This window comes from Astatotilapia calliptera, chromosome 23 (assembly GCF_964374335.1).
Source record: "Astatotilapia calliptera chromosome 23, fAstCal68.1, whole genome shotgun sequence".
Taxonomy (NCBI): Eukaryota; Metazoa; Chordata; class Actinopteri; order Cichliformes; family Cichlidae; genus Astatotilapia; species Astatotilapia calliptera.
In genome coordinates this window covers 49,133,786-49,157,365 of record NC_137443.1, presented here as the reverse complement: position 1 = coordinate 49,157,365, position 23,580 = coordinate 49,133,786, and the positions used below count along the sequence as shown (strand labels likewise).

The 23,580-nt window shown below is 43.5% G+C and overlaps 1 protein-coding gene across 1 annotated transcript; it reads left to right on the top strand.

Annotated features, from left to right (window-relative positions):
- Positions 1 to 1,539: 1,539 nt before the first annotated feature.
- On the top strand, positions 1,540 to 22,207 carry LOC113015867 (double-stranded RNA-specific editase 1). Its single transcript, XM_026158224.2, has 8 exons — positions 1,540 to 2,456; positions 5,782 to 5,896; positions 10,988 to 11,156; positions 11,985 to 12,139; positions 12,256 to 12,424; positions 14,280 to 14,461; positions 17,363 to 17,541; positions 18,604 to 22,207. Exons 1-8 carry the CDS (start codon positions 1,743 to 1,745, stop codon positions 18,778 to 18,780), a joined length of 1,860 nt encoding a protein of 619 aa, XP_026014009.2. The 5' UTR covers positions 1,540 to 1,742; the 3' UTR covers positions 18,781 to 22,207.
- Positions 22,208 to 23,580: the final 1,373 nt, after the last annotated feature.

The window sequence follows — 23,580 nt, the reverse complement described above, 5'->3', positions numbered from 1 at the left end:
AATCTTCACATGAGTTCAGAGTTCAGCTGGCACAGCGATTTAGAATCTTTTACCCCATGTGGGTATATTAAATTTAGTCTATGGTATTCAGAAAGTAAACAGTACAAGGACTGTGTTTGTTGGGCCAAAACCACAAAAGATGATCTCCTTGATGAGGAGGAGTTGATACAACCCCTCTTCTCTGACTCCGCCCACCTCTGCACTGCTGCTTGAGTTTGGTCTGAAGTTCTGCTGACAACCCCGACTCTAGACGATATGAATATAACAGTGCTGGAAAAAAAACAAAAAACAGAGTCTCTTCCACCAAATCCAATATTTACATTTTTTATTAGAAATGGTCAACACCTGTAACATATCTGACTCAACTTTGCATGTTTCCTGCAGGTGAAGGGCTGCTCATCATTGGAGGACACAAAGTAGAAAGCATGAGTGAGTCACTAATGTCTTTGTTTCAAATCCTGCTAAAGATAAAGTCTTCATTTGAAATTTAAAAATAAATGAATAATACATAATATATGTCCAGGTATTTTATGAGGAAACACAATTATTATTTAAATATCCCACATATTCACATAGGATGGTCCTTGAACATGTATCATCTTTAGCTTTTTTTTAGGATTGATCTACTATGAGACTTCAGTCTGATTTGATGGCAGATTATGCTTGTTCCCTTGCTCTTAAAGAAGTTCCCTCTAAAGACCCCTAAGAGTTACGTTCCAGAAGTAGTACAGTACACACTTTATTATTCGTGTTAGACAGCAGTAATCCTGTCCCTGTCCTGTGTAAGCCCAGTGTTCCTCCAGCGTCGCTTCCAGGATATTTTTGGCCAAATATCCAGAATTTACAAAGTAATTAGAATACAATTTCTGTTAAATAAGATAACATTTTAAGCATAATAGTCTGAAAACAGAAGGGGAGATTATGGGTTTACTCCACATTTGTTCAGATGCTGCTGACTCTAATCTCTGGTAACCACATTTCCTTAAAACCTTTGCTACATATATATAAGGTGAATCCTGCATTTTATAGGAATGTTTTCTGTACGTAACACTGGACAGAGTAACCTATTAAGCTGTTGCGTGAGGATGTTATAAATGAAAATTGGCACCAAGTTTGGCTTTGTTGACCGGGCCTTGTGATGTGTGCCCCCAGACTGTTTATGTAGGTTTTCAGTCATCCAGGTCGAAGCAGTGTAGGGACAACCCCCACGAGGGTTTAAACACCAATGACTCTCCACCATTGGGTTTTAGAAAGGCCTCTTGGATGAGCGGTGAAATGTCTTCACAAAACTTAAAGTCACTTTCTTTCCAAGCTCCTTTTACTGTATTCCCAAAATATAAAATCATTTCGAGAAAGACTTCAGGAAAGATACATAGTGAGTAATGTATAATGAGATACATATTAAGCTTTCCATGTTAAGGAAAGTATTAAATGTTAACGATCTACATCCACAAGATAAAGCAATCTCTAAATTTTCCATTTACAAGATCCTTCAACAAAGGCATAGTGAGTTACTCTTTCTGGGCACTGCAGGTTCATGCAGCGTTAAGGAAAATCAGAACCGGGACAACCACGTCTCCAAAGAGGGAATTGCAGCTGAGGCTGTTCAACTCCCCAGTGGGAATGCGAGGCATGGGCGGAAACGTCCCTTAGAAGAAGGCAATAATGGACATACCAATTCCAGGTACAGGCCCAGGAAGCGTAAGAAAGTCCCTCGGCCCATACCGCCCAAAAATGCTCTTATGCAGCTGAACGAGATCAAGCCAGGGTTGCAGTATAAGCTCCTCTCTCAGACTGGGCCGGTCCATGCACCAGTCTTTGAGATGACCGTGGAGGTCAATGGGCAGGTTTTTGAAGGTCTGGGTCCTACCAAGAAGAAGGCTAAGCTGAGTGCAGCAGAAAAGGCACTGTGCTCCTTCGTCCAGTTTCCTAATGCATCAGAAGCACATGCTGCCATGGGCCGGACCCTGTCTGCTCACACGGACTTCACCTCGGACCATGCCATTCCAGATATGCTCTTTAGTGCATCGGAGACATTCAACCCTACAGAAGACACTTTTTACCTTGGTTCCAATACCAGTTTCTTCAGTTCACTGGGAATAGAGTACCCATTGCCATCCTCTCCTGTCCCAAACCTGGCACAGTCTCCCATACCTCCAGCACCCTCCGCCTTCATCTCCCTAACAGCCGGCAAGAATCCTGTCATGTTTCTCAATGAGGTGCGGCCAGGCCTCAAGTATGACTTTGTGTCAGAAAGCGGGGAGAGTCATGCCAAGAACTTTGTCATGTCGGTGACGGTAGACTCTGAGAATTTCCTGGGTTCTGGGCGCAATAAGAAGCTGGCCAAGACTCGGGCTGCCCAAGCTGCTCTGTCTGCTCTCTTTAAGATACAGCTGGACCAGACACCATCACGACAGCCAATACCCAGAGAGGGACTGCAGCTTCACCAGCCACAGGTGAGCATGGAAGAAATCAGTCTGTCCCTCCGTCTGACTCACTGACAGACTGACGTATGTGTGGCCTCTTCCTGATGACAGCATATTTGTCACACATGTTTCAGATCATCATTGGTGAGGGTGAGATGATTATACAGCATCTTTAATAACTTTAAAAAACAAGTTTGTATTTATTTTGGATTTCTTTTAATACACAGGGCCAGAATTATGCATGTCTGTGCATTGGGACCAGCAAAGACTGTTCAATTCAATTTTATTTAAATAGCACCAAATCACAACAACAGTTTCTTCGAGGTGCTTAGCTGACCGTAACTACATAGAAGAGTAACTCTGCATTTGATCTTAGCTCATGTTTAAATCCTTTATCTAATTTGCTGGCCGGGGTTTCTGATGAACTTCAGCGATGCTCTATTTTGAGAGTTCTTGAACTCTGTAAGAGCCCCTTTCTTTAACCAGAAACGATGGAAAAGTGGAACACGGATGTGTCTTGATGCATGCTCAGTCATCCAGGAGAAACGTTTCGTCACTCATCCAGGTGACTTCTTCAGTCTCAGCTGACTGCAGGTTTCCCCAGCCTTATAAACAGTACATTTGCAGAGTAACATAGTGTACGCTGTTAAGTGCCAGGAGGATATGGCGTTATTTTTGTGCCACTATTCTGAGTGCACATAAAAAAAAATTGCTGTAAAAGCTGCTGCTCATGATATCGGTTTGGATACGTGGTGAGAGGGAAACATGAAGGTGATACAAATCATACCAACAAGACAGTGTACATCACTGTCACAACAGTGTTTGTTTTAGTTCAAAGGCTTTATGGTTTTTCCTGTAATACCTGGTGGTGTAGTCGGTGATTTTTTTGTCAGTTCAGCCTTTTATATTATGTTTAACCCGAGTGACCACCCGGTCAGCTGGTGGGTAACGGGCATCTCCGAAAACGTTAGAGCACTTTTGCAAATATGTGATGTCTTGATGAATCGAGCAGATATTTGAAGTTTACACAGAAACATTCTCGCATGAAAATATCTTAAAAGTTTATTTTGTGACCCAGAAAGAGTAACATTTCAAACTCCGCCCCTCTGTGTTCCTCCGCCACTGCCTCGTTTGAGTTTTGCATGAAATGCTGATAGGTTTGTAGCTTGAACCCATCTGCTGGAACGTTGAAGACAATATAATTACACTGCAAGCAAGACGCAAGTAGGCAAACTTCTTCATGGTACTCGTGCACGGGAGAGAACCAGACAAACGCCGTTCCTTCGCTTGACCCCAGCTCTCGTCCGTCCTCCCGTAACACTGTCCTTTTATTGAGGTTACATGAATATGCATAGGTTCATTAACATACCGACGTCTACATACAAACAAAGAGTACCTTGCCTGTGTGTGTGTGTGTGTGTGTGTGTGTGTGTGTGTGTGTGTGTGTGTGTGTGTGTGTGTGTGTGTGTGTGTGTGTGTGTGTGTGTGTTGCTGATCAAAGGGTCAAACATCCTTGGTCAGGAAGAGGGTAGACTAGACCCCCCCCGGTGAGGAAGTCCAGCAGTTCATCTAAACAGAAAAGCACTTAGACTAGAACAGACGTAGCTACGTTAATCCTACCATAAAACAATTAAAACAAGATGCGACCTCTTCCCGTGCTCCCAGGATGTAGGTGTGCATTCTAGTGTGGAATGCACACCAAGCCTCTGTAGCCTGTTAAAGATCACACAACTTATCACTACACAATTGATTATACACCTCTAAGCATCTATGGTTAAATATTTCTAAGCATAAATGACAATCAACAATACAAACTCTAACAAATGCATTCTGTGATATTGCATTTTGTCATTTCGAGCTGATTGGAGACCAGAACAGCCAATCAGGTTTTTTTGCATCCAAGTCTGTGATTGGCTGGTTTTGTGGCACAAATATAACGGTGTAGAGAAAGAGTTGAAGGCACGGGCAGAAATGTTGAGAGCGTGAGCAACACATTGTGATCGAGCGCAAATGCAAAAACTGAGCGAGAGGGGCTGCTGTTGTGTGTGTGGATAATAGCAAACACTGAAATACATGTTTTGCACGCAGCAATGAATTTTGTTCACTCAAATTCAGCTTTTCTTCGCTCAAAATAAATTTCTCCTCAAAATGCAACACTTGCACCTGCAAACTTTTTTTTACGTGCGCTCAAAATAGTGGCACAAAGATCACGCCATAGGAGGATTGCCAGGATTTATGCATCAGGGAAACCAAACAACCTCTGGCTACAACACAGCAGAGCCACCTCGTCAGGCCAGGACTCTGCAGTCTATCTACACCTACAGGCCAGTGGACACTCTTTCAATGATGAGGATGTAACATCCTGGACAGGGAGGAACGCTGGTTTGAGGGCGGAGTCAAGGAGTCCATTTACGTGAAAAGAGAAAGACCATCTCTGAATCGAGGAGGGGCCTAAGGGTACATCTGTCACCATCTTACAATGCTGTGATTGCAGCCATTCCCCACCTCTCTGTGAATGGGACTCATGGTTATTGATCAGTGGTTGTTGATCAATGGTCATGAGAATTTGCATAATTAAGATTAAGGAACTGACCTCCCAGCCCATTGTTCCTTCAGTGGGCTGGTTTCAGTCATTATGCAAATGTCCTGTTTATAAGATTGGAACCTGCAGTCAGCTGAGACTGAAGACGTCACCTGATGATGACAAAACGTTTCTCCCACTGAAATCAACTTTTGGAGAATACGGATGTGATTGTGCAACAAATCCATTCCTGTTCTGATGAGGGGGATTTAAAGTGATTACCTGAACCATGTAAGTGACAAATATAAGAAAAAGAAATCAGGAGTGAGGATTTCTTTTGGACTACAGCCTGAGTTGAATGAGGCAGGGCTGTATTGATCATGGACCACGCTGTCTAAGGCTGATTGAAGATGATAGCTTTAGGAGATGACTTTCATGATGCTGAGAAGCTATATAAACATGCTTCCAATTCCTATATTACAACAAAGCTACTATGTTAACCCTCTGTGTGCTATTCAAACACTGCAATTTGTTATACCAGCCTTTCCAAGTCATTTGTTGAATTAAAGGATTTGGGTGTTTTTTGAAGCTACTCACATCCCTGCTTGGCTTTCACAGTTATGCAGCATTCCTTAATGAAATAAGGAATGATATACTGAAATATGGATTTAAGCTGCTTTAAGTAACTTCTTATCCTCCTTCACTAACATTTTCTTTTGCTAATGTTTGTTAAATACAATTGAATAACAGTTGCTTCTCTAAAATTGTTGGTTGGATATTTGTTATGTCTTATTTCACATAATTTCACTGTTGCACTTATGTGTCACTCCTCAGGTCCTGGCAGATGCAGTCTCTCATCTAGTTATTGATAAGTTCAGCAAACTGACGGATAACTTCAGGGCTCCACATGCTCAACGGAAAGTCTTGGCAGGTGTTGTCATGACAGCAGGTATTCTTGTAGCCCAGGTCATCTCCTAATTAGAAGGTTGCTAGTCTGATCCCAGCTGCTCCGAGAGTTTAAATGTGTACATAAGGCTCATGCCACCAACCCCCAACCAAATCTGCAGGAGATCTATAGTGAGGTACGCGTACTTGTTCAACTCAATTCAAATGACTTTTATTTATACAGCACCAAATCACAACAACAGTCGCCTCAAGGTGCTTTATACTGTAAGGTAGACCCTACAATACATACAGAGAAAAACCCAACAATCATATGACCCCCTGTGAGCAAGCACTTTGGTGACAGTGGGAAGGAAAATGCAGAGAGGCCTATTAACACATAGTGACTGAAGAAGAAACTCCCAGTGCATCATGGGAATCCCCAGCAGCCTACACCTATTGCAGCATAACTAAGGGAGGATTCAGGGTCACCTGGTCCAGCCCTAACTATATGCTTTAGCAAAAAGGGAAGTTTGAAGCCTAATCTTGAAAGTAGAGATAGTGTCTGTCTCCTGAATCCAAACTGGAAGCTGGTTCCACAGAAGAGGGGCCTGAAAACTGAAGGCTCTGCCTCCCATTCTACTTTTAAATACTCTAGGAACAACAAGTAGGCCTGCAGAGCGAGAGCGAAGTGCTCTAATAGGGTGATATGGTACTACAAGGTCATTAAGATAAGATGGGCCTGATTATTTAAGACCTTGTATGTGAGGAGCAGGATTTTGAATTCAATGTTTAAGTTGTTTGTTGCTGGTTTTTAGTTTGTTTTTTGTCTGTTTGGGAGCTGACACAGTCTCTGTGGAGATGGGTTTGGGGGGTAGCAGGAGGAGAGAAGCTGCAGAGAGGCGTGTAAGACTGCGACTCTGCTTCCTGGTCCCAACTCTGGATAGTCATATTTTGGGGGGTTTAATACAGTTGTGGGATGGATCCAAGGTGGGATGGATGCGTCTCTCTTTATAATCTGTTTATTCACAAGTCAAATAGTGAAGTATTAGTTTGAATGAAAGCCTTACTAGTACTACATGTAAAGCTGGCTTAATGCAGAAAGATCAATCTTACTATAACTACAGCTTAGAATCAAATATGTAAATTAGGCAAATTCAATTACTGATAAACTTTTACACTTCTTACAAAGACCAGACTATTGGGATACTTAATATTCTGTTTCTTCTGGGCTGCACTGTAACTGCACATGTGGGAGGGGGACACAGGTACAATAGGGGGAGGCATTGAGAGGAGGTATGAAAATAATACATTTACATTAGCTAAGGTAACCCTTACTCCTAGCATGTCAACATCTGGTGGCCTGGCATTGATCTTAATGCATCTAAATCACAGTATCAGCTGAACCATTAGTTCAGGGGCAAAGTGGCCGTCGGTTGGAGGTCAAGCAACTGCTGTTAATCAAATCAACCAATTTGAACTCAGGAACTACTTTAAACCAGCTGGGGCAGGGATAGCTCAGTAGGTAGAGTGGTCGGCCCATGATCAGAAGGGGGTCGGGGGTTTGAATCCACTGAGCGGTTACCCTGAGGTTCCATCTCTACACACAGCTCCCCAGGTGCTGGATTGGTAGCTGCCCACTAAGTGAATGGGTTAAATGCAGAGGACTAGAAATTCCCCCCGTGTGGGACTATATAGAATTAAATGTTTAAAAATTAAAAATCAAAATCAAATCAAATTCAAATTTTATTTGTCACGTACACAGTCATACACAGTACGATATGTAGTGAAATGCTTGGACAACTGCTCGTGACCTAAAGAGAACAAAAAAGGAAAAGGCTATGAATAAGATAGGAAATAAATATGAAAAATTAAAAAGGGTAAATTTAACTAGGAAGGAATAAAATATAAATTAAGGTTAAAAATGAAATAACTGTACAACACAAATTAGAATGAAGGGTAAATTTAACTGGGAAGAATAAGATAAAGATAAATATATAAATTAAAGTTGAAAATAAAATAACTGTACAACAAAATACAAAATACACAATACACAATATAGAACTATATAAGAATGTATGAAGAAATATAAATGTAAATAAATATATACACAATTAATCAGCAGTCTCTGACAGTCTCAACAGTGAGAAGACACGAGTGAAACCAAACATGGTGCATGATCATGCTTCAGAACGAGGTCCAACAACAATAGACTGGTATAATGTTTGATGGTCTATATCTGCTTTACAGCTTATGCACATGGGCTACACAACTTGATAATCTTGTGAGTAAAATGGGTAGAGCTCTGTCAGCGGTGGGAAAAGTTCCAAAATAAATGACACCAAATATTTTGAATACATTAGGTTAGTTACAGCTTGATTATTGTGTGGAGGTGTTTCAACTAAAGTAATTAAAAGTTCCAAGTTTAAATCATGCTGCTCATTGTGCATTGCAGTGCTCTTCAAGAACCAGTGCAAATCCGATTTATCATAACTTGGGCCGGCTAATTGTTCGAGGTCATGTCATGATCAGAAATGTACTAGTGAAGAGATTATGGACGATGTTACATCAAAATTGAGTAAAGGTTATAAATAGAAAACACTAATCTACCAAGTTGATAAGTTTCAGTTCAGTGAAAGCACTACTTCACAACAAAAGATGGCTCATGTGAGCAAGCATGAGTGGGAAGGAAAATCTATCTTTTAAGTGGAAGAAACATCTGGTAGAACCATGTTCATGGAGGGACAGTCATCCATCATGTTTGAGGTGAGAGTAAAGAGAAGACAGCAGAGAGAGAGAGACTGGAAATATGGTAAACTAAAGGATTGTTAATGATTAAATACATTAGTGATATATAAACACGCACCAAACAAAGGTGAGTGACGAATTTAGTCCATCATTGGAAGTCCAGTTCAGTGTAACTTGTTCTGCAGCAATGCAGGTTGATCAAGCCTTGAAAGCTGCTGCTACTAATTCCCACAGCTGTTCCAACTTTTCTGGATTACTTCCCCCTCTGTCTGCATAAAAGCAGTGCTGGGACACACTGATGTACCCTCGTGAGCATCAGCTGAACAGTATTGTACTGCAGAAAGTAATGTGTTGCTACAAACATGGTGAGAAAAACCAATGGAAGAGAGACAGACCATCATAACACTTATAAATGTAGATCTGCAAAGAAAGTCAAGGTGTCAGTGAGTCCAGTTTCCTTCAGCATCAAAGGCTCAGAAACTGTGACAGCAGGAGGTCTGCAGACCCAAAGACACGACTGACTCAGAGGAAAAGTTTCTGAAAGTTAAGAGCTGTGTGATGGCGGCTCACAGGACAACAGCTTCAAGCAGCTCAATAGTGGTCGTAGTGAGAAAGTCTCAATTTCAGCTGTGAAGAGAAAACTGCAAGCTGCCGGTTTGACAGGACGAGTGGCAGCAAGAAAGCTCTATCTGTCCCACAGGATCTTAGCTCGTTCATTCTCCACCTCCTTTGGGGGTATAGGAGCCATATGAGTTGCTCCTTTTTTGATTAAGTGCGTTGGTTTAAATGGACTCACTGTATTGGTGCACTGCTGAGTATGGATATGCTAAAGCTAAATCTTTGCTCCAGGAGAACTTTGGCAATTCGCTGAGAATTGCTGCTGCCTACATTGAAAGGGTCAGTAAATGGCCTCCTATACAATCTGATGACGTGAAGGCTTTGCAGGAATATGGGTGTTTATTAAGGCAATGTTGCAATGCAATGGGAGACGTTGAGTCCTTGCATGAGTTGGATGTCTCTGCTAATATGCAAGCAGTTATAAAAAAGTTGCCTTATAAGCTCAGGGATAAATGGAGGAATGTTGTGTGCAATCTGCAGGAGAGGTTTCAACGTAAAGTGGTTTTTAGCGATGTTGTTGAGTTTGTCGAAAGGCAAGTGAAGATCGCAAGTGACCCATTGTTTGGAGACATAAAGGATCCTCCAACAGACATCAGAAAAGAGGCGAGGAATGGTAAGTCTCAGTTTTACCCTACGGCTAAGAGGAGTAGTTTTGCTACTACGGTGGCCAAGGTGGAAGGGAAGATTGAGCCAGTGTTGAGGCGTTTGAGTGGTTCAGTTGTGACCAAGGCTTGCTTGTTTTGTGGAGCAGGGCATATGTTGGATTTGTGTCCTTCATTTGAAAGAAAGTTGCACTGTGAAAGATTATCTTTTTTGAAAGAGAATGGTGTGTTTTGGTTGTCTGCGCATTGGGCACAGAAGCAAGGACTGCAGGAAACGTCTCTTGTGTAAAGTCTGTAATCAGAAACATCCCACACTCTTACATATCCACTCCAAGCAGAGGGAAAGCGTTTCAATGCAAACTATAGGAGGGAGAGAACTACCAGATGAAGGTCCTTCGTGTGCTGTGCAAAGCAGTGGTGTTACTGGGGCTGGTGAGCAAAATAGTGCTCTGTCCATGATACCAGTTAGAGTGAAGTCCAAGAAAGGTAATCAGTCACTGATAACCTTTGCTTTTCTAGATCCTGGGAGTTCAGCTTCATTTTGTACTGATGGGCTCATGAATAGGCTGAATCTTTCAGGAAGGAAAATTGGCATTCTGTTGCGGACAATGGGTCAGGAGAAAATGGTCAGTAGTTATGTGGTTCCAGATCAGCTGGTTTGTGCTGCCAGACGCTTGTGGAGTCCAGGCAGCTCCTTCAGCCGGCATGAATCATGTCAGGGCCTGATGCTGTCCAACTCTTCATACTGGAGCTTACTGGTCTCCTATAAACAAGCATTTGGTGACAGTAGGAAGGTAAAACAGCTTTTAACAGGAAGTAACCTCTGGTGGAACAAGGCTCAGGTACGGGCAGCCATATGCAGCAATTGGCTGGGGTAAGAGGAGGGAGACAGGGCCATGTTTGGACAGGTATCCTTATTATGCAGATTGGAAGATAAGATATGTGGAAAGATAAAAGAAACAGGGAGATTTTCAGTTGAAGCCACATAAGCAGGCACGTGGTAGCCTGGTTACTCTGAGAGTGGTTTCTCAGCAGGACATCTTTCCTTGAAGAAAAACTGTTCCAGACACTATTCATTTTAAATTTTCTGGATAATAAAATATGCTGAAGTTGAAGCGGTCAAATTGATTCGGCTGAAGTGACAAGATGTTAGGGACCTTATGAACCAGTGCAATGTTTTACCCATCCAGGTGCAGATGTGAAGGAGGCTCAGGTCATCTGCGTATCCACAGGGACAAAGTGCATCGGTCGTGAATACATGAGTAACCGAGGTTTGGCCCTCAATGACTGCCATGCAGAGATTGTAGCTCGTCGGTCTCTCATTAGGTTCCTGTACTCCCAGCTGGAGTACTTCCTCAGGTAAAAGCCTCCCACCTACTTTCAAAGTGCTCCCTACAAACACTGTACATAGAACTGAGTCTACCAAAGCAGTCTTTACCCTTACTTACTGAATCAAAAGAACTAAATACAGTTGGTCTGTTGACTGTTTCTACAGTGGTGTGAAAAAGTGTTTGGGTCCTTGCTGATTTCCTATTTTCTGTATGTTTGTCATACCTAAATGTTTCAGATCATTAAACAAAAATATAAATATTAGACAAAGAAAACACAAGTAAACGTGTCTATTATTAAGGAGGAAAAAATCCAAACCTACATGGCCATGTGTGGAAAAAGTGATTGGCGATGGCCCCGAAACCAAATAGCTCTTTGGGCCACCCTTAGCAGCAACAACTGCAGTCAAGCATTTGCAATAACTAGCAATAACTCTTTTACAGCACTGCAGAGGAATTTTGGCCCACTTTCCATAATTGTTGTATTTCAGCCACATTCGAGGGTTTTCGACTATTAACCACCTGTTTAAGGTCATGCCACAGCATCTCAACCGGTTTGAGATAACACTAGTAACACTAGTAACACTAGTAACACTAGTAAACACTAGTAAACAAGGTCAAAACTTTGTTTTGACCTTGTTTACTAGTGTTATCTCTTTCTAATGTTTATATTTGTTTGATCATCTGAAACATTTAAGTGTAATAGAAATGGAAAAAATATTAAATCAGGAAGGAGGCAAACACTTTTTCACACCCCTCTAGTGTTTTAACAAATGAGCAATTACTGTCAACCAGCCGTTCTGAACATTTCAGAAAGCACTGCTAGCCTACCAGTCTTTTGTCTGCATTTCTGTTTTAGTAACAGTGAAGAAGAACATCAGAAATCCATTTTTATGCGGTGCGATAACAGTCAAGGCTTCAGAGTAAAGGAAAATGTCCAATTCCACCTGTATATCAGCACCTCCCCCTGTGGTGATGCTCGCATCTTTTCACCTCATGAAGGCGGAGTGGACGGTAAGTGGATTATTATGATCGTTACAAATAGAGATTCATAGTGATGAAACAATATTTGTTTGCCTGAAAATATGTAGGTTACTGTTATGTCGTCAGTGATTTTTTACCTGTGTCAGATCAGGGAGATGGACATCCCAACAGAAAGGCCCGTGGGCAGCTGCGCACTAAAATTGAGTCTGGTGAGGGAACCATACCTGTGCACTCCAGTAACACCATCAAGACATGGGACGGTGTTCTTCACGGAGAAAGGCTGCTTACCATGTCTTGCAGCGACAAGATTGCAAGGTGTCTGTTTTGTTTGTTACATGCTCACATGGTGATTAGCAACATCACATGTTGTCCTTTCCTGGGGGCTTTTATGGCCAGGTATAAGGGCATAAAAGCTCTTATACCTGGGCCCTTTATATAATCTTTGTAAAGTATGAAAGTACAGATAACAATCTAAGGAGCTTGGAAACAAAAGCGTCTGGACTTAAGTTTTCTTGAAGACATTTCATCTGAGAAGTTCTTAAATTCTAAGAAAAATTGGTGGAGAGTACCAGATTTTAAGCCCTATGGGAGTGTCCCCCCAAGAAGGTCATGGACCCCCTTATGATCGACTACCTAATCACATGAGGCAAGGTGTGAAAATCGACGTGGGTCACAATCAGCTAAGGTTTCGGGTGGACCTACTGTGAAACCTGGCCCCACCCTATCATGTGATTTCCTGAGGTCAGATGGCCCAGGGTGTGAGTGGGAGTTAAAGCATCTGGGAAGGATCTCAAAACTGGATTATAGATGACAGATAGTTGGTGTCGTAAGCCCCGCCCTCTGTTCAAAGATGATTGTTCACAGTGGACATAGATGCTTCGTTCTAGAACTGAAGAAGCTTCTCGGATGAGAGGTGAAACGTCTTCAAGCAACTGAAAGAAGTCCAGACGCTTTTCTTTCCAAGCTCCTTAGACTACCATGACCTGCATGACCGAGAACCTTCACAGATATACAGATAACATTAAAATTATACCCTCCCCACCCCCTCATATAAATTTGAGAGTTTTGTCAAAAATTTCTGAAGTTCATTTTTAGCTGAGCAAGGGATTTTCAACATAGCATTTATAAACATACTAACCCTTTTTACCTTCTTCAATATGATATGTGCCCTAATTACTAACTTTCTAAGGTGGCCTTTGTGGCTGGAAAGAAAATTATACAAGGCACTGCTGAGAGGCTGGGCCGATACAATATGTAATAACCAAGTACATCCATGAGCCTTGGTTTTATTTAATGTTTTATTAAATAAATAATAGTACTCTGGGAATACTATGAACAAGCATCTTATGCTTCCACATCGTGAGATAACATTAGCCAGGCAAACTTAAATGAAATGGGCTCAGCTGTCATCATCATCATTGGACACATTTGGTTTCCTCCTAATTCAGAGTGAGCTAATGGCAAGAAGGAGAAGGAGGAGAAGAAGAAGGCGGCGGCAGAGAAGAAGGCGGCGGCGGCGGCGGAGAAGAATGCGGCGGAGGAGGAGAAGAAGGCGGCGGAGGAGGAGAAGAAGAAGGCGGCGGAGGAGGAGAAGAAGAAGGCGGCGGAGGAGGAGAAGAAGAAGGCGGCGGAGGAGGAGAAGAAGAAGGCGGTGGAGGAGAAGAAGAAGGCGGTGGAGGCGGAGGAGAAGCGGCAGAGGAGAAGAAGAAGGCGGCAGAGGAGAAGAAGAAGGCGGCAGAGGAGAAGAAGAAGGCGGCAGAGGAGAAGGCAGAGGAGAAGGCAAAGAAGAAGGCGGTGGCAAAGAAGAATTTTGATTGTACAGGTCGTCGAATAGGCAAAATAGATTTTGGTGTGAACTCATTTCTACTAGCCATTGTCTATGCTGTCGTCTAAATGCACAAGTTTAACACTCCATCTTCATATTTATAGCCTTGTACTATCCATTTGTTCTAAATATTAAAACCAGCTCTGCAGAATCACTTTAGTTTGAAGTGTTTTGGAAGAGATCAATGGGAATCCTGTTGATGTGTACAGAGGCTGAATCTAGGAGGACACTAACAGCAGCAGACCCCTCTGTGCCTGTATCAGATTTATATTTTCAGGAAATACTAATCTGCTTTATTTCTTTGTTTCTGTCAATTTCTCTGAAGATTTTACTCTGTTCCTTCAGGTGGAACGTTGTCGGATTTCAAGGCTCTTTGTTGAGCTACTTTACTGAGCCCATCTATTTCTCCAGCATCATCCTGGGCAGCCTGTACCATGCCGACCACCTCTCCAGAGCCATGTACCAGCGGATTACTGAGATTGAAGAGCTGCCACAGTCCTTTAGCCTGAACAGGCCACTGCTCAGTGGTGAGAGGCACTGTAGTTTTCCACAGTTCACTGATTTCTCTGATCTGTTCATTCGGACCTGATTGTTCTGAGAATCTGAAACCAGGTCCTGCTCACAGATTTTATGGAAAATTCCCAAACCAAGAGATATAATTTTTGTTTTAATTTTTAACATTTGAAAGGTTGCCAATTAATTAGTAAAATAATCCATGAGGTAATGAAAATGGCTGGCAAAATGTGTTCACATGTTTTGAACCTGTGTACAATACACAGCATTGATATCAAACCCATTTTACATCATGGGCCATGTACAGCCCACTCTGATGTGAAGTGGGCCAGTAGTGTGGATGGCATTCATGGCCGTGGGGGTCTTTATTATTAGAATAATTAGTAAAATGTACAAAAATACAGTTAAAAGTTAAAATCCACACTGTGAAGTATGCGACACACACACCTCCCCCACACACCCCCACCGCACAACTGAGGCCGGGGAGCCATCCAGCCGAACCTACCCCCCCCCCCCCCCCCCCCCCCGAGGAAATCGGCCACAGCCATCTGCGCCCCTGGCCTATGGACCACCTTGAACTTAAAGGGCTGTAAAGCCAGATACCACCGGGTGATCCGGGCGTTGGCATCCTTCATGTGGTGGAGCCACTGCAGCGGGGTGTGGTCCGAGCAAAGGGTGAATGAGCGCCCCAGGAAATAAAGCGAAGGGAGTCAACCGCCCACCGGATAGCCAAGCACTCTTTCTCCACAGTAATGTACCGCCTCTCCCACTCGGACAGCTTCCGGCTAATGTAGAGCACGGGCCGGTCTCTACTTGTGGACGAACCTGCCCGCCCCCCAAGTGGTACCCGAAATACTGAACCTCCCTCCGTCCAACCGCACACTTCTTCGGGTTGGTCGTGAGCCCCGCCTGCCTCAGGGACTCCAGGACTGCAGCCACCCGCTGCACATGCTCCGCCCAGGTGTCCCTATGGATGATCACGTCATCCAAGTAGGTGGCAGCATACGCAGCGTGCGGACGCAGCACCCGGTCAATGAGGCGCTGAAAGATGGCCGGGGCTCCAACAAGCCGAATGGAAGCATGATGAACTGGCACAAACCGTACGGAGTGGAGAAGGCGGTTTTCTCCTTGGACTCTGCAGACAAGGGAATCTGCCAGTAGCCCTTGGTTAAATCCAGTGTCATGAAAAAACGGGCCGTGCCTAACCGGTCCAGGAGCTCGTCGACCCAGAGCATGGGATAAGCATCAAACTGTGACACCTCCTTCAGAACCATATGGTCTATATGGTTCTGAAGGAGGTGTCACAGTTTGATGCTGGTGTAGCCCCATCATTCTCATGGTGAAGAAGGATGGGTCTCATCCTTCTTCACCATGAGAACGATGGGGCTACACCAGGCGCTGTGCGACTCTTCTATTACTCCCATCTTCAGCGTTTCGGCCAATTCCCTCTGAACGATTTGCCTTTTGTGTTCAGGGAGCCTGTAGGGCCATGAACGCACCATCACGCCAGGCTGTGTTTCAAAATGATGCTCAATGAGAGACGTTCAGCCGAGCAGGGGGGAGAACATGTCGACAAAGCGCTGTTGCAGCGCTCTCTGGGCCTGTGTGAGATGGTCATCACAATGGAGGGAGGCGGGAATGATAGAATTTGGCACCTCTGGCCCCAACTCATCTCTCTCCTTAACCAGGCTCACTAGAGAAGCAGACTCGGCCTCCCTCCATGCTTTCAGGAGGTTGAGGTGATAAATCTGCGTGGCCCCTCCCCTGTCCATTCGTGCGACCTCATAGTCAACGTCCCCCACTCGCCGTGTGACCTTAAAGGGACCTTGCCATTTGGCGAGTAACTTTGAGCTAGAAGAAGGGAGTAATACAAGCACTTTGTCTCCCAGTGAAAATTGCCTGAGTCTAGCCCCTCTGTTATACAGGCGCTGCTGACGCTGCTGAGCCTGGAGCAAATTCTTCCGTGATAACCTCCCCAAAGTGTGGAGTTTCCCTCTCAGGTCCAACACGTACTGAATCTCGTCTTTTTGCGGGGCTCGGACCATCCTCCCAGCTTTCTTTAATTAGGTCGAGCACCCCACTTCGAACGGCCGATCCTCGCCAGTCAGCTTGCAGGCACAGAACCGCCGGCGATGGTCTTCCGGGGTGAGGCCCATCCGGTCCAACATGGCCCGGCACACGTCGTCGAAGCTGCTCCACGAGGCTGGCGGCAGGCCGTGGGCCCACTCCGCTCGCAGCCACTGGCACGTTCCGCTGTAGCACGGAACGCCTCCAAAAAAACCTGGGGATCGTCACCGTCCCCCATCCTGGGCATCACCACTAACAGAGGCGGCGACTTCGGCGACGCAGCACCTTTTGACCAGTTGCTCCAGGACCTTGGTCTGGTGGTCTGAATGTTCCTGGAGCTTCATCAGATGTTCCCGCTGGGCCACGGCCTGGTCCCGGCACATCGTCGCCAACTCCGCCAGCATCTGTGCCAACAACTGCACAGGCTGAGTGGGCGACGCATCATGGGGGTCAGACATCCCACACTGGGTTTTAGCACCACTTGTGAAGTATGCGACACACACACCTATGCACCGTGACAGCTCGTTCCAGTCCAGCCAACCTCCCGCTCGACTCTGCCGTCACTATATAGACACACAGAAGGAAGACACTCATGATACAATCGCCACCACCTGTGGCTCCCCTGCCTCCCGGTACCACCCCCCTGAGCTCACCACTCCACCCCTCCGCTGCAGCTACGCCAGGGACCACACCTCCACCACACACACATTTCCTCACCTTTTCTAAAACTGTCCGGTGGGCTGGATTGGTGTTTTCAATGAGCCGACTCTGAAACTCTGACCTTTTGTACAGCCAAACAGCTATCTCATTCATGTTTTTTAAAATGGTTTAATGTGCCCAATATGCAGGAATAAGTAACACAGAGGCCCGTCAGCCAGGAAAAGCTCCAAACTTCAGTGTGAACTGGACGGTGGGGGACAAGGGTTTAGAGCTGATCAATGCCACCACTGGGAAAGATGATCTGGGTCGACCCTCCAGGCTTTGCAAACATCCCCTCTACAGCCGATGGATGAATCTACACTGCAAGGTAACACAGTGCTGATTTTTCAATGCATGTACTGTAGTGTGAGATTGCATACTGTATCTATCCAGTCTTTAAGTGATGACGTGATGAATCCTGCTTCCGGGCCCAAAGTAGTCTGCATTTAATACGGCTGTTGTGTTTTTAACATGTTTTAATGCTTTTTATCTTGTTCTATTTAATCTCAACGAGCCCCTAAAAACAGTCAGTGATCACTGTCGGCCTCTCGGTTTTTATTATCGCTAATCATTTTAAAGCTCAGTTTTTAAACAATTACGATGTAGCTACAGTATATTAATGACTAACCTCGTATTGTGGATGGATTATCTCAGTTGTTCTCCTGGCTGAAGTTTGGTCCGTTTACAGCATCCTGCCATGTGATTGCATTTGTCTCTAACCATCAGGAACCCTCACGTTAACTTTTATCAAGTCCTCCAGCTTTACTGTTTATGCTATGCTAACATAGCTTTGTCGCGCTAGTGGTCACGTAGCACATCATTATATACCAGCTAGCCCAACTTCAGTAACCCTACAAACGTCACTGCTGTTTAGTTTCCTGTCTTCATTTATCTTGGAAGTGATAACAGAGCTGTACGTTTTAATGTTTCAGAAATCTCTCAGTCAGAACATGTTATATCATGTTTAGGTGGAAGCTAGCGAGCTAACTTCCTGCTAACTTCTAACTCTGAATGTAATAAATCCTGTTTTCATGGATACCTGGATGTTAAACTTCATTGTTACACCTGGTAAAGCAGCAACGCTGATCATTTTATTACAGATGAAAGAGTTTAGACAGCTTTTAACTCTCTGTGATGTCCCAGTGATTGTGTGACCTGCAGCGGAGTTTGGGCCCAGTTACGGCTAATGACGTCAGACTTAACGACCGGATTAATAATGAAAGTGTGTGAGCAGGAGGTCTGGCCAGAAAGCCTGCGCGCGAGCTCTTTTCTCTTCCTGCACTGTCCAATAAAGGCAAATTTCAAAAAGATGTATTTTTAAAAAGTCATTCCTGGTTGTTGCACATTGTTGCTGTTGTCTAAGTGAAGGCTTGTCTCCATTATACCATAGCTCTCCTCCATGCTGCGAATCAGAACGGTGAGACCCAGAAGCTATCATGAGGCCAAACAGGCAGCAAAGGAATATCATTCTGCAAAGCAGACACTCTTCAGGGCCTTCCACAATGCTGGACTGGGCGCGTGGATAAAGAAGCCTATAGAGCAGGACCAGTTTGCTCTCTCCAGCTGATGTACCTCATTCTACCTTGATTTTGTAGCATTGTGCTACTCCCTCTTAGCCTGGACTACATGTTAAAAAGGTCAATATTCAGTCAATTATACAACTTCATACGAAGGGTAAATGTAAAAACAGACCGAGAATAGCAGCAACTTTGTAAACTGTTAGTTCTTTCTCAGGTATGGTTATGCAAAATTAATCAAGTATGAAAACCTTTGTTTTCACATTCTGTATTGGGAGCTCTAATGATCAGAGCTGCACATCTCTCACTGACTAAACTCACAAGGACACAGCATTTCTTTCTGAGTTCTAATACACACACTCGTATGTCTTATCTGCTTGAAAAATGTGTGTCGTTGCATCTTCTGTTCTCAGGTAAGCACACCTACAGTCTGTTTATGCATGGCGGTTTAACATGCCTGGGCACGCTTAAACTGCCATGTTCACAACCAAGTAACTGTTGGAACAGTTACAATATTTTAATTACTTTTAGTCAATTTCGTATCAATTACAGAAACTGAAACGTGAATGAAGAATAATTCCTGAGTTCCAGTGGGAAAACAAAAAGTCAGAAAAGACCTTTGTGAACACTTTGGAGTTACCAGGATTTCTAAATGGCAAGATTTGCAGAGTGTTGCGGTCTAGCTCAGTTTTTCATGAAGGGTATGCCGGGCAGACTTCAATATCTTTCAATCCCATCTTTCTTCACAGTAAACAAGCACTCTAGCAGTCTGTGACTCTTCAGTCTGGCTTAAGTTGGATTAGACTTGCAGTCAAGACCGCCTAATCTGAGACCAAGACAAGACCAAGTCGAGACGAGACCAAGACCGAGACAAAGTCGAGACGAGACCAAGACAGAGTCAAAAACAGTCTTTAAACTGCAGCCAGATGCTGCTTCGTTTACGGGTTTCAGGCATAGTTATGTGTTTTTGCATTCGCACAGCCCTCCTCACTGCTGTCTACTGTCTCACTCACTTACTGAGAGGACGGACGCACGCTCCACTTGACTGTCGCCTCTCTCACCCTCTCTGTTTTTCACACAATGACATTATCCTATATCCTCGCATGTGATTGGCCACAATATGGAGGGATTGGAGCGTAGCAGAGCCACTGTGTGAGAGGTGAGCAGCAAAAGGAAATGAAGTGAGGGTAGAAATGACTGAAAGATTAATAGGCTCTGTTTTGAGTTTTGTTCAAAAAAGAATGACTTCATGTAGGAAAAAAATAAATATCACATATGCAGGACACCTTAAACTAGTTTTTTAATTAAGCAGCAAGGCAGAACACAGTCAGGGCTGTATCAAGACACAGGGACTGAACCCCAATTCAACCAGACCCAGAACTGATCCGGAATTAAAACAGGACTACAACAGTTCAAAATCAGGACTACTGAGGACTTAACAAAACTAGATGATAGTAGCACTAAAAATCATCATAGACCTGCACTACACTTATTTTTTAATTCTACCAAAGTACAATATTTAGATTCAGAAACATTTATATAATTATTCAGCCTTGTTGTGCAAACAAGCTGCAGAACTTAATAAATGTAGAATTTGAAAAGTAACAAATGGTATCTAAAAAGTTACACTGGATACATGTTCTGATGAGTTCTCTCCCTCTCTGCTCCTCTCTCTCCCTCTCTGCTCCTCTCTCTCCCTCTCTGCTCCTCTCTCTCTCCCTCTCTGCTCCTCTCTCTCTCCCTCTCTGCTCCTCTCTCTCCCTCTCTGCTCCTCTCTCTCCCTCTCTGCTCCTCTCTCTCCCTCTCTGCTCCTCTCTCTCCCTCTCTGCTCCTCTCTCTCTCTTTGTGCTGACAATCATCAAATATACAGTTGAAACCACATATTTATTTACTCTTCAGATAAAAACACTTTTTTAATTGTAACATCAAATCAGACTAAATGTTTATTTTTTTTAGATTGATAAATATAAAAACATATTTGTTAACTTTAAGAGTAAAGAGAGAAACTATCTGTATTTCTTAATTGTAAATGGCACCAAATTGTATTCAAACTTGAGCCACACTTATGGAGCTCCACAGTTCTGTTCCTGGTGTTTTGTTGACATCTCCTGATGTTCCCATGTCACAGAAACAGGCTCTGTGTTTTGCCTTATATGCATCCACAGCTGTGCCACCAGTTTACTCACATGGACTCTACGAACCAATCAGAAGCTTCTTCAGCTCAGAATGGAATCGTCTGGAGTTTCTTATTAATTAACAATAAACTTAGTGTATATGTGCTCCTAAATTTGATGAAAGCTCCCTCTTTTTATTCTGACATTTAAAAGTCTCAGGTACATCAAAGTGCTTCACAGACGAGCCACATTTGTGGGGTTACAGCAGTAAAGGAGCAGGAAATACAATTATCAGCAAAAGAAATACAGTTATAAAAGGGTGACGTGACAACAAGCATGAACCGGGGAAAAGTTAAAAACTAAGTTGTTTGGAAGGCTTAAACAGGTGGGTTTTTAAATGTGATTTAAAGGATTGGATGGATTCCGACGCACGGACATCCATCGGCAAGCTGTTCCAGAGGTATCCGATAGCTGTTTCAAGGGCATGTGACTGTCAAAGATGATCATTCCTGTTTTGTTTTCATTAAGGGTGAGAGAGTTGTGCAGTAGCCAGTCTCTAACATCAGCAGGCAGTTGAACAAAGGCAATAGAGGGGACTGGAGATCCAAATCCAGAGGAAAATAGATTTGGATATCATCCACATAACAATGGAAAGAAATATTATGATTTCTGAAAATTTGTCCCAGGGGTAACGGATACAAAGAGAACAGGGTAGGACTTAACACAGACCCCTGGGACACACCACAGCAGAGGGGTGCAGAGGAGGAAGAACGATTCCCCATAGAGACAGAGAAAGTCCTCTCATTTAAGTATGATTTGAACCATGAAAGTACTTTGCCTTTAAGACCAACTACATGTTCAAGCCTTGAAAGGAGGATGTCATGATCAACCGTATCGAAGGCAGAGGACAAGTCTAAAAGAACTAAAACCACAGGACGCCTTGTATCAACAGTCATTAAAAACTCTCAGTAGGGCTGTCTCGGTGCTGTGGTGAGGTTTAAAACCAGACTGGAATTTTATCTAAATCAAAACACGTTTACTCTAAATTGATGTTTAACAGTAAAAAAGTTTTTGTTTTCTCCCTAAAGTGTAAATATCTGGTTTCAACTGTGAATATCCTGCTGTGTATTGAAATTTCTCTTGTTTTGCATAGATATACTGAACAACATCCAAAGCATAATATATAAAATAACATCTACCAGAGTTTTTTCTTTGAAAGAAGCTCTTTGTGTCCATTGTTGTGTTCATCAGTACGCAATTGAAACCGATTTAGAGAGTTTGTTTAGCCGTGGAGGGAAACAACTGAAAATATGAAATGTAAGCTGAGACTCTCTAAAAATAAACAGCATTGTTGTTGTTCGGCTTTTTATTTGTCCATTTGTTGATTCACTCGAAGAGCAAGTAACGCAACCAAGTGATCAGTTTGATATCAATCTTTTGTGATACACCGTCATATTTACATTATTAGTTCAGTACGAATGATTTGCTTTGGTTCCTGGTCAAACTTAAGCTCTCCTCTGTCTGCAGCAAACTCGCAGGCAGCAGCTTCTCCCCCCTCGCTCGCATGGGTGCTGTGCTCAGTCGCCTAGTGCCTGAGCTCGGATCATACCAAAATTAGGGGGAATTTACGACGGTGCGCTCTGTGCTTCGTGTGCTGTTTTTGTTTTATACAGTTGTCAGCCAGGCATCTAACTAACAAATTACACTCCAAAAGACCCCATGCTTCTGAAAAAATGACCTGGGCGTAAGCCCAGTATGCCACCCCCCCGCTCCGCTGATGGTTGACTCCAAATCTCACGAACACTATGTCGATTTGAGAACGCAGGACCGAGACAGCGAGACCTAGATGAGACCAAGACCACTCTCGAGTATCTTTGAGCTACAAGTCTGACAGTATGACTTTATTGAATACTCCCTCTTACCACACTGTTTTGATACAAAGTTACACCCAACAGTGTAACTTTGTAAACAGAATATTCATGCAAACTTCAGGCCACGTGAGAGTCCAGAGCTTCCCACGAAAATCCAACACTGTTAATGTCACCAAAGAGGTCGTCTGTGGGTGTTTTTGATTAGCACTCAACTCTTAATCTCCAACACTACGAATGATCAGTCAGCTCAAACAAGTTCTCAGTCTTGTATCATCAATCTGAAATCATGTTCTGTCTCCCATAGTGTACGTGATCCTTCAGCACTGCTTAAAAGACTGCTGCTTGCCTTTCAGAATGAGGAGTTGCTCCCAAATGTCACAAACTGTACACACCTTGCCTTTAAGTCCTGCAGTTTTTAGTTGTCTCGTTTGGAAGGGTCCTGCTGCAGTTATCTATATACCTAGCACTAACTAGATACCCAACTGCAACTTAAGCAGTGAAACTGCTCTCCTTACACAAACCCTCTTACACTAGAGTACAGTACCAACCTTTGTGCAGCGAAGCTCAACTAAACCAACATCTTCATTTGTACAGAGGCAGTAAATCACAATACTTCTGGAATCCAGCATATCTGGTTGTAGACGTGGTGTTGGCACAGATACTGTAGTCCTTTTTACTACCAGTTAAAACCTGTGAAATTCCACCTTTTCCAGGATTCCTGCTGTTCTTTTATAATTGTAATATACCTCAGTAGACCTTATATCTCAAGCCTCAGAGCTTGAATCTTTCCTCTCCATGTGCCACTAACAGGTGAGCTTCTTTGGTTGCAGATTGTTCACTTTGTTATCGTTCCATAAAATAAAAC

Excerpts from the sequence above, each read along its gene's own strand:
- LOC113015867 (XM_026158224.2), top strand. The coding sequence starts at position 1,743 with ATGCAGCTGAACGAGATCAAGCCAGGGTTGCAGTATAAGCTCCTCTCT. Across the intron at positions 2,457-5,781 it reads TGCAGCTTCACCAGCCACAG|GTCCTGGCAGATGCAGTCTC; the intron begins GTGAGCATGGAA and ends GTCACTCCTCAG. Across the intron at positions 5,897-10,987 it reads AGGTGTTGTCATGACAGCAG|GTGCAGATGTGAAGGAGGCT; the intron begins GTATTCTTGTAG and ends TTACCCATCCAG.